The following is a 15,502-nucleotide window of genomic DNA, read 5'->3' on the forward strand; positions in this document are numbered from 1 at the left end:
TCACATGTATAGGATAGTTAAAGCAGTGCCTGTCCTCTGCATTTGGACACAAGTTTTCATTGACATCACACCATAGGTCAGCCAAGAGTAAAATGAGATTTAAAATTTTTGCAGTGTAATTTACCATCATCGTGAGCATCAAGCATCCAAACATGTACAAAATGGATTGTAAACCACTGAATGCATTCTGTGTCGATCGATTGCTGTTCACATTGTCATAATTACATAAAACCATTTATTCTGTGTTTTTCTAATCATTAATTTTTTTCTTCTATTCCTCAGCTCTTTGCCATGGTCTTTGCAATGTGTCTCTTCAGGGGAATCCAGTAGAGCTGCTCCATCTGTGAACTTCTTCTTTTTTTTTTCTTTTTTTCTTTTTTCTTTTTAGAAAAAAAAAGGGAATTCAGGAGAAAAGAACAAAATGGACACTTGTAAATTTGTTGATCTCTTTTTCTATTGGCTAATTGGTAGAAAAACAAACTCTCTCAAACTCGTGTACTTCACAGCTGGACCTTTGAGGTACTGGGTAGCAAAAAAAAAACAAAAAAACAACAACAACATATACATACAAACACATAAACCATACAGAACGTGGGAGATCAGAGACAAAACTGATGTAAAAAAGATTTGTGTGTAAAGTGGAAACAGTAATTTTTGGACCAGGTCTATAACACAGACTGGGTGTAAAAGTGGACCAGGCATGTGGACCAGGGGAAGCCTGAGCAGAAGGCACTGCACTGACTTTTGGATGAAGAATATTTATATTAAGTAAAGTTGGCTTAACTGTAAAAAAAAAAGAGAAAACAAACAAAAAAAAAACCCCAATGTGTTTCATGTACACTTTGGCTGTTACCTTTTTTCCTTTCATACTGTATACTGTAACACGCTCCCTCCCTCCATATGCCTTTTTTTACAGCCACTCTTCTTTAATGCTGTATTATATAAGCTCTGCGTGTGTGTGCATGTGTGTGTGTGTGCGTGTGTGTGTGTGTATATACTTGATGCTCTTTTTGAATGTGTATGAACTAGTTTGTGAGCACATGAGCTCTCAGCTCTTCATGACCCCTCCCAAGCTTGAAAGCCAACCCCTTTTTTTCTATTTGTATGGTGACGTTTATTGCAGTAGTGGTTATATGTGGTTTTAGGTGGTGAAATGTATGTGTATGCATTTGTATTAGATTCTTGAAAAGTCAATGACATAAATGGCATTCGAAATGACTGTCCCTGTGTTTTGTTTTGGGTTTGTTTTTTGCACAATTTCAGCTCACTTTTATCAATAATTAAACCCATGTGTAGTGTTCTGCAAATAAAACAGACATACAGTTTACGTTTTTTTGCAAGAATTAATGTTTATCCAGCCTGATCAACTGATGTTCCTGTTCATTATTTATAGACAAGAGAGAGATTTTTTTTCATCTGCTCCAATGATAAAATCAATCTCAGTTAAACTGCAAATCCAACATATTTATCAGAATATGACACATTTTCTGCCACAGGGTGTTGATGATGTAGTCAAATCATTCATCTCTGCTGCACTTCTTTGACACTTTGAAGTATTGAAATATAAAAGATGGATGTGGTTACAGTCCACACAATGACTGTCAGTGTTATTGCCATAATGAACTCACTTTCACCCTGAATACATTAGAGTATTGATTTTTTTTTTCCTTGCAAGAAAATCCATGATACATGCAAACAACATGGTGCAGCAAATAGAAAAAGAGAAATTGAATGTGAAGCAAATAAGGATTATTAAAATCAAATACACAAAAATCTATAACAGCCAGGTACGTGAACAACAAAGGGATATTAAATATCATATATACCCACAGAGGTATTCACCTATTTAGTTTGATTCGACCTGTTTTGTGTGTGTGATCATTTTTTACTTCCTGAACATTTTTATTGCACTTGTCAGTGTGGCAACTGTTGATACTTATTGATGCCTGGAGTTTACCCTCATGATTCCCATTATAGTAATGACATAATTCAGTTAAAGAGGTCTATCTGTCAAAATAAGTGAAAACAGAAAAGATGCAAAATATAAAATATGCCCCGTATTGGTCTCAACAATGACTTTTAGCTATAGCTTAAATCCAACTAAAAATAAGACTTCTGGTTGTTGGTTGTGCAAACATGTCTAGTCCTTGAATATTTTAACTTATCTTATCTCATGAATACTCTCTAAGAAAAAAGAAAACAAATTTAACAGAGCTCCAGCTTTGTTCAATTCAGCAGGGATATTTGCACCTTGCAACAAGTAAGAAAAAACACACAGGAGGAAAATTAGTTTTATATTAGTAATCAATTAATTTTTTTATGAATTAATTTTGTGTATCTGAAGGTGCAACACTAATTCTCTGAATTAACTTGACACAGCACCGTTAAAAAAAAAAATCTTATTTCAAACTGATGGATTTTCGGCCACTAGTGGGCAGAAAAAACATGAAAACAATATGATGAAAGGAAGATGGCCGTCACCTGTTACCACCTGGCTGATTGACATGTTTATGGTCATATCTCTACCTGTCTGTTATTTAGGGTAACGTGTTAGCAAACAAGCCTGACACTGAATCACACAAACATTTGTTGGAGTTGGAGTCATGTTTCTGGAGACCTGATGAATGTAAGTTCAGTTCACTACATTTATCTTAGCTCTGTGTATGAAAAACCAACGTGTGCATGGTCTGTAGAAACAAATTTGACTCATTGAGGAACACATATTTCCAAATATGTGCATTAAGCACAGCATCATTCTCCTGTCCAATTTATGCATTGTGGCCTTGTGGAGCAGATGATATCACCTCACCTCACAGACTTAGTTTGGGCTGAAGTGAGTGCAAATATAACAGTAAGATTTAAGTGAACTATTAGCTCAGTGAGCACAGGGATGGACATATCTGGTCTGAGGTGCCCCAGTCAAGTAAAACAGGTGTTACACATTCACTCTTTCCTGGTTTCCCTCCATCATTTGTCCTGGCTGCTTGCAGGCAGAGATGTTTGCCATCTTTTCTCCTCACCTCCCTCACACTGTTCTGTTGGAGCTTGTTTTCATTCATCTTGAATTTTATTCAGTTCCCTCTGTGGTTTGTTTCTCAAAGGCACACACACATTGAGTCTGGCTTAGATCTAACCAATAATACGTTTTCAGATAGGCATCTTAAAGGGCTAGTTTAGATATTTTTTGAAGTGGGGTTGTATGAGGTCCCAGTTTGGAGAAGCAGACAGGGATCACAGTTATGCACTGCAATGGACAGGGTCAGCAGAAAAAAAAATGTATTTTAGCCATATAAAGAAAGCCCCTCGGATCCTTATCTGCTTCTCCAGACCGGGGTTGTGCTGACTGCCTTCTACTGTAGGTGTTACACTGAGTATGAATAAGTACCTCATACAACCCCACTTCAAAATACGATTAACTATCCGTTTTTAGTTCAATAGTTACTTGTCTAATTTTTGGATATCTCAAATACTTGTTTGCTATGTATTTTGCATGATATGCGAGGCTACAGCCTCAAGTTGCTCTGCACTGCTGATGAGTGAAGAAATAGCAGAACAAAATGTTTGATTATCGGGGCTGTAATAATTCTTTCCGGTTGAGTGGTTGAGTGGAAACACTGCTATTATTTCTGGGAAAACCTGGCACACATACAAATCTTATTTATCTTACTGAATATGGAAACTAAGAGCAGCTCTAACACTTTGTAACTCTACACTCCGTACTCTATACAGGAACCATGGCTCTAACATATATTTGTGAAATTGAACCTGACCTCAATTTATTGTCATCTTTATTGTCATGACAACTGTTATTAGTTATTTTGGTCTATAAGACGACAGAAACATTGTTTGTACAAATCATTATTTATTTTATTCTTTCTACTGACCTAAACTTCGACTCAAATTGTAGCACCTTACACACAAGAGTGTAAATGTATGTAATAGTGAACAAACTTTCTCTTGCAGCAAACTCGTATATGATTTGAATTTAAGACCAGACTTAAGTAACATATAATATTTATCTAGTAGGAGCAGTATTTGGGCATGACATGAGTGAGTATTATGTTCAATAAAATGCAGAGATATGCAGTGTTTGTCTTATAGCCATATGATTTTGTGTGATACAGCAGTAAAGATTTTTCTAAACTAATTAAATGAACAAATCCAGAATGTCTTTGCTGTAACGTAACAATTGGAACCGTACTTTTAAATTAGACTCAAAGTAATTTTGAAAAAAAATAAAAAAAATAGTGAAGCTAAAACTCAAAGTTGGACCTTCCAAACAGTCGACACAAGACATGAACATGTGATTATAATTTTCCTAACAGCCTTATTAAGAAACACACGTTTAAAGTTTGGGAATGTATGAATACTTGTTAAGCTCAAGGTGAACGGAACAACGACCAGCTGACTTCTCTTAGTTTCCCTATACTGGAGCTCATTACAGTCACCTCAAATAAAAACAGAAAATTGCACCTCTGTTTCTTGTGCCATATACGACTAGGGCAATAATGAACGGTCACAAAACTGTAACCAGCGGTGTTAAGTAAATTGTAACCAAACCAAATCATAAAAATTAAAAAAGCAGTACAGCGTCTCTTTTGAACTACACAAACACTTACAGTAACTTTTATTGGTGTCTCCACTTGGCCTCTTATTTATTGGCTTGCACAATTACATCTATTATCTGCTCATTGAAATTTTTATAAAAACCCAACTTACTCTTAAAGCCTATTGTTTATTTTACCTTTACTAAATGTCTAAAATATAAAATGTTAAATAATAGATACATTCAATTCAATTTACCACTGTGTTCAGGAAGCTACAATAATTTAATTCGCCACATGAGGGCGGTAGCATACTCCCACTCCTTCATCCACTGCTTGTAAATGTGTATATTATATATAATGTATAAGAATAACATTTGTAGCACAAACATGAGGATTTCAGCAAGTATTTATTAATTATTATTTTAAGAGTTGGTAGTGTTTTAGAGTTTATGTAGGCATGATTTTTTTGTTTTTTAAGACTTTCAGGTACACTCTCCTCATTTTCACAGATTAAAAATTAAAACTTGATGTCGTTGTTTGCCACGCAAATGCAACATATTACCATTTGTATGCATATGTAACATGGTGCCCTTTCACTGACTTTGTAAACATTAACTCCAATGCGCTTGACTCTCAAGAGGCCTGAGATTTTTATCCTACAAACTCCAAGTGTTGACTGAAGCAAATTTGACATGACTATAAGGCCGGACCTTCAAATTAAAACAGTGTGTCTTTGGTATTTTAGGCACATTTTGTGTTTGACCTGCTGATCAGAAAGTAAGCACCAGTAGCAGTCAATGTGTCAGAGTGCCCACCACCACCACCTCCGCCGCCACGCTCCCATTTGAAGTGTCTGCGTTGGTTCAGGTCAGGATCTCACTGAGTATTTAACAGCTGCTAAGTGTTACTGGTGGTCAGCACGAGCAGCTTCTGATCCTGGTGGTTTACTCTCTCCAGCACGCTCCGGTCACATCACATACAAGTGGTTTTAATACAAGCCAGAGGTGTGCAACCCTCCCGGTGGCATCATGGCAGCAGCTATTTAGCAACACTCCCTCTGGGATGATGCTGCTTGAATCAAACGTAGACCTGTGGAATTTCAAAATCTGGCAAAAAAAAAAAAGACCTGATGCAAATATTTTGTGTTGAAGTGCCACGAGGGATTTGTTTTTGTTTGTTATATCATAGACATTAAAGGCTGCTTTCATTTTTCTAAAGAATACCAAAATAAGGGATTTCTTTTGCCTTGAATTTGTTTATCTGAATTGACAGTTTGTGGTAAAACTTCTCTCAGAACATCTTTGCTGATGTCAGCATTTTCCATCTTAATTTGGCCACCAGAGCATCCTTGCAAAAACCTTTTGGATCCTCTCTATAGTAACAAATCTTAACTGAAGAACAGACACTGAACAACATACGTTCAAGAATGCTCCTTTTGTTCTCATCATGTTACCAGTTACAGGCGTTGGATTTGTAGTCTTCCCGCTGGCGTTTAAGGAACTTGTTTAAAAGCCCTTAAAATAATGTTTGATTTTTTTTTTGTAGTTTGGGTTCACTGCAAAGGATTGATGTTGTAGTATTTACCTCTTTGCTCTAGTGTAGTCTTGCACTACTACATCTCTTCTTTCCTCATAAAAATTCCAACCAGGAAAAAAGGGAGAAGAGAGCGAGGGATGGGGTGGGGGCGGGTGGAGCTGAGCGGCTCCTTGTTCAGTTTGTTTTAGCCCCCTGTTTGGAGAGGAAACTTTCATTGCTTGATGATTTATGAGTGGTTAGACTCCCAGGAGAATCAGAGAGTCCCTTTTCCTGCATGTAATAACCCACCCTCTAACATAAAACTTACTTTTCTCCTTTATGTTGTGTTTATCCAGTGTGAAAGGTGTTAGGTCCGGTGGGGAGCTGAAGGGCCCAGAGAAGAAGCCCCCGTGGACCGTTCAAGAGAAACCATACCAGGGGCAGACGATTCACATCTGCTGCAATGTGACCGCAGAATCCATTGTGAAAATGTGAGAATCCGAATCTACTAAACGATACAGTTTGCTACACAGGACATGCTGTAAACCAAACAATGCTGCCTACTGTAAAAGCCTTGTTGTTGTGGCATGAAACGATTGAATTGTCCCACAGAATCAGTGGCCTCGCACTCGACCGGGCAGACTTTGTGACGCAGTGTGGTACCCACGACTCAGCATGAAACAGGAAGTGAGCTGGAAAGAGCCAGGAAATGAGTCTATAGGGATGAGTCGTTTCTCAGGCCATGCATTACCACTGTCTTGAGAGATCTCTTGTGCTCTGTGACTCACTTGTGGAGCATGTGTTTTCAGTCCACAGGACTTGGATTTAGATGATGACTACAAATAGATGGCCCAAGCTATCCCATGTGAGAAGACCACAAAGTGGTCTATGGTTACAAAGAAAAAGAGTAATGTTTAGCAGCCAGTCGTCGTCCGCTGAATGATAGTGCATGTTTGAGGCCACTTCATTTTTCCTTATTAGTTATCTCTTTGGTTTTTTTTTTTCTCTTTCTATGTTCCACCCATATGTGTCTGTGTTACAAAGTTACCTCACAGCTGGAGGTTAATGCGGCGCTTAGCTCCTCATTGCACACCAGATTTTTCTCACCCTGTGGCCTTCGCTGTTGAGCCATCATCTCTGCCTGTCAATCAGGCCCTGAGTGACCCGCATGCGCATGAGTCCGCGAAAGGTCAACTGTTGTGTATGTCTGACCTTTGAGCTCTGCAGCAGGAGGGCTTCTTGTGCAAATGCACCGAACACGGACGGACTTGAGTATGCAATAAATCAGAAGGATGCCTCACCACCCCCATATTCACAAGATTCATAATTGGAAACATATTGCAGAGACGAGAGACAAAATGCTGCTTTAGAGCAAAGAGGTTGAGGGGGTTAGAAACACTGCCTGATAACAAACTCGAAGTGTGTTAGGAGGGAATCAGTGGACAGGCTGCCGATTCAGTGTGTTAAATTTTAAAGGGCTGCTACACAACTTGAGGAATCAACAGGGTGAGTCATTTCATTGCTACAGCATGCGAGCTGACAGTTCAAGCATGTTTTATCAGACATATTATTTATGTTCTACCATATGTGTCTTGTAAATGCAAAAAGAAAGCTGCTTTTATAACCCTTACCAATATAGTCTTATACATGATGCTTCTGCAAATATGCACCTTTATATTTGTTACTTTAACACCGCTGCTGCTCTACAACAATACATGAGTGCTGACTTAACCCACTAACCCAGTGGTTACAGCCACACCGTTCACCTCTTTTAGCCTGCCCAAACCTTCACCCATGCGTCAGTACCACTTTAAATCCTTTCCCCCCCCTGTTTATGTTAGCATGTCAGAAAGCCGCACTAGACATTTCCACACACTAATAAACTGGAGTTTTATTAGTGGGAGTCAGTAAATGATGTGAGCCATCATGAGGCTGTCTCCATGGTTACAGACCACAGCGATGCCTGTCAGGCAGCTGGTAGACCATCGGCTGTTTGGTGGCTACTGTCAGCTGATGGGAAAATTGAGGAGAGGCTGGAGACGGACCACAGATTAACAACGCAAGCCAATACCTTCTCAGACATGAGAAGATCCTAGCTCTGATGCTTGGTTTAGGTCAACTGTGAATTCGCACAGTGCCCGCTAATTGCAACAGTCCTTTTTGGTTGTGTTTCACACTAAGGTTTCCCAACCTCTTTTTGCACCGCAGACACTTTTCACAGGGGCAATTTTTGTAAACAAACTTCAATACCAGATCGAAACTAGTGGTGGAGGAAGTATTCAGAGTATCTGAAGTAAAAGTTCAGCAGTATGCTGCCTGTCATTCTTTTTCTGTTATATTGTGTTTACGGATTAGTAGATGGTGCATTAATGTGAATGGTGCATTTTACTGCTTTTTATGCTTGAGCTAATTATAACTACTTTATATGCTGTTGGATAGTTTAATTTACAGCAATGCACCATGGTCTATAAGATCATCATGCTTTGCAGTCCTGTGAAGAACAATGAATCTACAATCAACAAGTCAACTTTTCATGAGATCACAAAAACATTGTTTTCAGCTTTGCGACAATATGTTTTCCTACTAATCCAAGAGGGGGATTAAATTTAATAAAATTAAATTAGTTTAAGAAGTTGGAGAACTTTCTTAACACATAAAGAAACACTTAGTTCTTCCAGTCCATCAGAAAAATTCAAAATCAACAACATTGGAGATACTTGCTTCTCATGAAGGGTATGAAAAAGTTCAGTCTGAAAAGTAACTGAAGATGTCAGACAAATGTAGTGGAGTAGAAGTTACATGTCATGGAGATTTTTACTTAAGTACAGCACTTAAAAAACATAGATAAGACCTCTCAGCAACACTCACATAGTGGCCTCACATACATTTTATTGATGATGGACTGGTTACCTTGGATACCTACTTTAGATAAAAAACAATACATTAGTGCGGGGGTTGTGAAAGAGAGTGATGAGGAAAACTGCAGCACAGACAGACCATTTCAAGCCAAGGTCATTACCACAAAATGTGTTTTTTCGTGTTGTTTTTGTCAAATCATATTATTTCCTAACTGTGCTTGATAGCAAATGATTTTGAGGTCCAGTAATGGTCTTGTCTGTCGATAGCTATCTGAATATTAAGTGAAGAAGGAGAGTCTGCAGACTGCAGGTCCAGATTGAGGGGGCTCTATTTACAGAATGTGTCAGAAATTGAATATAATATGCATAACTATGTTTCATTAGTGTATAATTACCTGAAAATAAGAACTGTTATGGTTTTATAACCTTAGAATGAGCCTTTATATCTACAGACGCTGCAGGTCCTCTTCTACAGTAAACTAACTAAACACTGTAGATATGGCCTTGCCATGTATGTTTTCCTTGCACTTCGTGGCTACCATAGTTTCTCCTTCACTATAGGAAATAGAGGGTGAGTGGCGGGGGTTGCAATCAGCAACTATACTCTTATGCCGCTAAATGGTACAAACTGGTTCTTTTAATAAAACTCACACCCGTTTTGATCAGGTGTGATCCCTGTGTTTGCAAAAAATGTCCAACACCGTATGAGCATCAAAAGAGATGAAAATGATTTCATTGATGGAGTTACGTGATAAGTTGCAGGAAAGGCTGGCCCGGAGCCAGAGAGCCCATTAGAAAGAGCTCAGGGAAGTAAGGTATCCATGCTTCTCTCTCTGTAAACCTCCACCATCTGAGCCAAGTCCTCCTCCTACACGCACCTCCGACTGCAGACACAATGACCTGACAGATCCTGTGATGCACATACACAGTGACATGCATGTAGGCTTGCTTTATTTCTGACATTCTGTGTTAGGTCTTAAAATGTGTACCATCTTGTCTCCTCCTCATGATGTTTTTCTGTTTTTGCTTCTACACTTGATTGGCAAATCGGGATAAAAACAGATGTCCCTTCTTTTAGATCAGTGGTACACTCGGGCTGTTTAGAATTGGTTTCTTATGCGTGTCAAAAGTTTAGCTAAATTTGAGCTGTTTACTGGCATCGGCTTGTAATGAGGGAAGTTTTACTGGACAAAGTGATGTATGTTGTGTTCCTTCCTCTTCAGCCGCCTGCTCCTCTCCACAAAGCCGTGCTGAGGGGCTGTAGTGCTGACTTATGGCCACAGCAGGATACTACTCCGCCTTTTATGTCCCTTAGGACAGCATCAATATATCAAGCTTCTGCTGGCTGTTTTGATTTATGACAACATGTCATTTGAAGTTATTTGAGTTGAGGTAGACTTTAGTTTCATAGTAGCAAACATAGCCTGTGTGAATTTACATGTCTGAGGCTGTTCGAGGTTTTTTTTTACTGGTCAGCATGCTTGTCATTTTCCCCTTGGCTCCAGTCCCTTCATTGGTCCAAAATTGTGTGCAGAAATTTGATTTACAGTGCAAACACCAGCTTTATTTTTTAAACCAAAGGGATCATTTAGCAATGTAAGCCAAAGTGTCAGCTCTAAAATATGACCTAAAAGATTTTTTTTTTGCTGAAAGCTGATATAAGTGCTGATTTACAGCCATGGCCTTGCTAACGATGGCTCTTAATGAGCAGCTCAAGCATCTACTTGTTTATGGAGTAGCCTGATTGACAGGCCAACCAATGGAAAAATAAAGTAGTGAATGAGGAATTGGATCTGTCCCCTCTTTGCCATATCAGCAGGGCCCTAATGTAGTGGGGTGAACTTTGAAGTGCCCTAATGGTCTTCATGGTCCCTTAACCATGCAGGCTACTATTAAGGGTGTCAGTGGAGCCTGGCTGGTGCAGCGTGACCCATTAGATTTAATGAGAGCTGTTCAGGGCACAGTGGGCTGCTCTTCTTCCTCTCTGCGAGTGTTTATTTATGTCATCTACCCATGTTTTAGACAGGAGTGTAAAAGCAGGATTTAATGTCTGTTTAACTAGCAGCCCATTTTTGTTGTTTGGCTCTCTGATTGAGGCAATCCTGCGTCCGACAGTCTCACTGAGGTCATGATTGGCACCTACAACTTTGGATTTGCTCATTGCTTCTTACTCATGATTTGTCTATTAAGGGATCAGTCTGGTGATATGTTTTACTATCAGAAAATCCCATGAGGAAAACCTTAACAACCAACTCTGAATTTGTTAACAAGTATTGTCTCTGTAACTTAATGCTGATATGGCTTTATCCTCTCTGCCACACACTTCTGTTGTTGTACAAAGACTATTAAAAGTGAAAGCATATATTCGTGTTTTTAAAGATCTATGTCTTCAGTAGAAACCAATAGTCTTGGTGTTGAGAACTGCAGACAGGCTGGGAGAAGTTGGAAAGTATTGAGAGAGACTAACTCATTATCTGTGTTGGTCTTTTCGTGGGATTTGTTGACAGTAAGAATATAGTGCATGCACTGTACGAGCACTGTAAAATGTTTTAAGGTTGTTTTGAAGAGTACAAGCCTGTAGGTCTTCTTCTACCCTTCCATCACAATCCTATTGAAGATTCCTCGACTAGAGCTGGAGGCTTTAACTGGTGACAGCAGCCTACTCTTGAGTTTTCCCATTCTCGTGCGATCAGAGTGCTCCGGTTAAACTCTTGCACAACTGTGGAAAAGACAGCAATTGTTGCTGGGAGCGAGCAGAAATGGGAGAGCTCCAACATTCTTTGTAGGGCAAAGACCACAGCGATGGCAAGATGTGAATTGGCACAGGTTATCTTTTTTTCTTTTTCTTTTCCTGGCCATGCCTTCCCTTTTGTCTTATGCGAGAGTTGTCCTAAGTGGTTGTGCCTTCTGCGGATGATATTCAGCACACAAAGTTTGAAATAAAGAATGGATTGATTACAGACATAGTTTTTGCTGTGTAGGAAAGAAGTTTTGAAGTGATTATAAATGTTTTTTCTGAGGACTGTTTTGTTGCATGATTGAGCTCGTATTGCAAAAACAAAGAACATGTGTGTGAAGCGATGTTGCATACTGTATTGCATGACAGCTTTCTCTCACCCCGGCCATAACTACACTGTTAGCCAAAGACCACCTGGAGGTATTTAAGGCCCATTCAGACTATTAGGCTTAACTTTGGCCGTAATGGCTTGGGCAGAGCATCCCATCTGGGAGCTGCTGATGCAAGAAAAAGAATGGGATCACATATCATCCACCTTCAACCACAGACACGAACACACAGACAGATTCATTTTGAGGCAGTGATACATTCAATATTTCTATACTTCTCTTATGCATGTTGATTGTATTGAGCTTTCTACATCATTACCTATGAGCATGTGAGTATCTGTGTACATTCACTGGTTTTATTTTGTTGGTTTGTGGTTTTAAGACGTTCCAGATTTTTCTCTTGAGCATAACAAGGAAGCAAGCAAAGATACAGATTGGAGGAAACATCCTCAGTTAGGATTTATTAAAGGTTTGTCAAAGTTTGACATTTTGTAAAAAGATTGGCTTTCTTGTCGAGCATGAGATGAGATTCTTGATCCTCTTGTTCTCATATCTGTCTGTTTAAATATGAAGCTACAACCAGAAGCCAGATAGCTTAGCCCAACATAAAGAATGGAAACAGGCGGAAACAGCGAGAGTGGCTCTCTACAAAGGTTAAAAAAAATCCACCTACGAGCACCTCTAAAGCTCACTAATTAACACTTTATTTATTTTTTTAAGATATTTTTTTGGCCTTTTCCAAGCTTTATTGTCTAGACAGCTGAAGGGTGACAGGAATGTGGGGAGAGAGAGAAGGGGAACTACATGCAGCAAAGGGCCGCAGGTCGCATTCGAACCCTGGGCCACTGCGGCAAGGACTGGGCCTTTGCACATGGGGCGGATGCTCTAACAACTGAGCCAATCGACACCCCAAATTAACTTTATATATCCTTTTGATTAATATCTACAAAAACTGAACTGTTAAAAATTAGAAATTCTGTGTGTTGAATGTATTTCCTATCTACTATATAGCCCCCCGTCTGAGTGTCTGAAGACTGAGTGAGAAATGTATGTTGTTAAAAGAAAAAGCTGTGTCCGAGACATGTGCACTACGTTTTGCTACTGTTACAATCCAAAAATGCAATTTATAGATGAAAATAACTTTTGTGTGACACTATATAAGTCAGTGATGACAAATGATGATGAATCATGTGTCTACAACTGTCATTAGACTTTGATTTAATTATTGCTAAACCCTGATTGGTGTGTAGAAGTATGCGACTTTACCTTTCTCCACCTAAATCTTGCCCACTTAATGAAGAACATTAATAAATGTATAATAATAGCCAAAACTCGTGTAGACTGTCATCAGTAAGAAAGTGAGAAAGTAAGTATTTTAGGGCATGTAAAGAAGAAACTTTCTGATGTCATTCAACCATTGGAGATTAATTTATTTGAAAATCACTTCGAAAGCATCATGAACAGAAACAGCAAGTTACCTCTGTACAAACAAATGTCCAGCACCTTAAACGGGTCTCAGTGATGTTGTTAATGGTGCTTTTTGGGACTCTTGGGACACAAAACCACACTCCTCTGGCTTTAGCAAAGAGACTACTGCCCCAGTGAAAGTCAAAAATTAAAAGAACAAAGTTCTTCTCCAACACTGTAAGTGCAATAACTTATTGCAATGGCACATTATATAAAGTCACAATCAGAAGTAAAAATACTTGATTAATATACAAAAAGCTGCTTAAAGCCATAAGGAAATTAGAAAGCAATTTAAACCTCTGTAAAAGTCCAGAGCGTCTCTTCAGAATAACACACAGAACATAACTTTACATTTCTTGGCAATATTACTGTAATACTTCATTGGTTTATCTCTGGAGGTCCATTATTTGACAAATAAGCGAAACAAATGTACAAGCAAAAGAACAATATCTTGTTCACATTCACACAATACAACATTAATAACTATGGATTTCAATTGCTTTATTTCAGTAGTATCAACATGGACGGAGCTGCAGAGAAGTGGAGCACTGAGGGAGGACCAGCAAGAAGACAAACACAAAGTCCACAAAGTAGGAATTCAGTCACACATGTAGTCGTGCATACATTTATTTTGACCGCATCCTGTTTTTATCTTGACATTTTGACGATAATGTTTTTGATTTATAGTCCTCACATCCAGCAAAGTCTGTATTAGTTCAAAATATTTCCCCTTTATTGAATGGAGTCATGGCTCTTGGTCTTTTTATTCAATGCCAATAAACGCTTGGTGTAGAATATATAAACAGCATGAACACTCATGTCAAAGTCATCAACATGTTGTCACCTAAATCACTCACTGCTGACAGGAAAAGGGCTCGATTTCAAGGCAACAAGACTCTATTTTGTCACTGATGGAATTTGGATGATATACTGGGTTTTAAAATGTTTTCCTTCCTCTGAAAAAAACGGAAAGCTTCAAAAGTCTTTCAACAATTTAAAAGAGGAATTACTCAAGATAACGAAACTCCCAAGGAGAGCTGCAATGATAGTCATATAGACAATTAATCAACAACAATATGAATAATAATTTAATAATTTAAAGTCATTTTTAAGCAGAATGCCAAATATTTTCTGGCCCCATTCTTTCACTTGATAGTAAACTGAATATTCTGTGGCTTGTGGCAACAGTAAAGACATTTGAAGAAGCCACATTGGGTTTTAGGAGATTGTGATTGTGTAAAACTTTCACTGTTTTCTTTCATTTTATGGGCCAAACTATTTATCGACTAATAATCTACAGGCTGATTCATACTGAAAAAAGTTGTTAGTTGCAGTCCTATTCATATGCAGGAGGGTTGTAATGGGCACTCATATGTTACAATGATCAACCAGCTATGAGGAGCAGAAACTGACTCTCTTACCATCATCGTTACAGGGGAAAGAAAACACATATGTAGCCCAGCGGGCGTCATATAGACATCAGCCAAAAGACTAATGAAGCCTGTCTCTAGCCTCAGCCTGCAGCCCAGCTCTGGTGACAAGCTCATTCCGGAGGGGTAACACACAGAGACACCCCGGCAATCACTGGACATACTCACCACATTCCTGCAGTCCAGCTCTAATGTCATCACATTACCTAAACATTACAGAATGCTCCTCAGGACGACGGGGGCCACTGATTTGGCCTGCAGTCTCTGGCACGTGACGGATTCTGTGAGCAAGCTACAAATCCAATCTCTGCTGAGCCCACGTCTAACGATGAATTGATTATTACAGCGTGTGGAACTGTGCGTTCAGTGAGTCCTCACCGTGTACGCTGTGATGTACTACGGTGTTAGCAGGGCAGGACGGCTCACTTTGACGCTAATTAAGTGTGTCTATTCCAGTTTGTTTGCTGATTGAAGCTGACGTGGCTAGTTGGTGTTGAAGGCTGCTGCTGTGCGTTGCTGCGCCTTGTCTGCCAGTGGAGACAGTGTTTCCTGTAACCTGAGGCCTGAGCCTAGCAGGGGAACCTGTGGAGGCAGCCTTGGGGGAGGAAATGACACGTTG

The 15,502-nt window shown here is 39.1% G+C and overlaps 1 protein-coding gene and 1 long non-coding RNA gene across 3 annotated transcripts in view; both read left to right on the forward strand.

Annotated features, from left to right (window-relative positions):
* Positions 1–1,219, forward strand: part of tspan18b (tetraspanin 18b) — a 31,908-nt gene extending 30,689 nt beyond the window's left edge. Inside the window, exon 9 of the mRNA XM_010757260.3 lies at positions 283–1,219. Within this exon, the coding sequence (XP_010755562.2) occupies positions 283–330 (48 nt within the window). The 3' untranslated portion in view covers positions 331–1,219. The remainder of the gene's footprint in view (positions 1–282) is intronic.
* Positions 1,220–2,392: 1,173 nt separating this feature from the next.
* On the forward strand, positions 2,393–14,043 carry LOC113744171 (uncharacterized). Of its 2 annotated transcripts, none has more exons than XR_003461316.1 (3): positions 2,393–2,626; positions 6,419–6,553; positions 13,964–14,043. It is a non-coding gene; the product is annotated as an uncharacterized LOC113744171 (long non-coding RNA). The 2 variants fall into 2 exon arrangements; XR_003461317.1 differs by lacking the exon at positions 2,393–2,626 and adding an exon at positions 5,297–5,414.
* Positions 14,044–15,502: the final 1,459 nt, after the last annotated feature.

The sequence above is a fragment of the Larimichthys crocea genome, chromosome XXI (assembly GCF_000972845.2).
Source record: "Larimichthys crocea isolate SSNF chromosome XXI, L_crocea_2.0, whole genome shotgun sequence".
Taxonomy (NCBI): Eukaryota; Metazoa; Chordata; class Actinopteri; family Sciaenidae; genus Larimichthys; species Larimichthys crocea.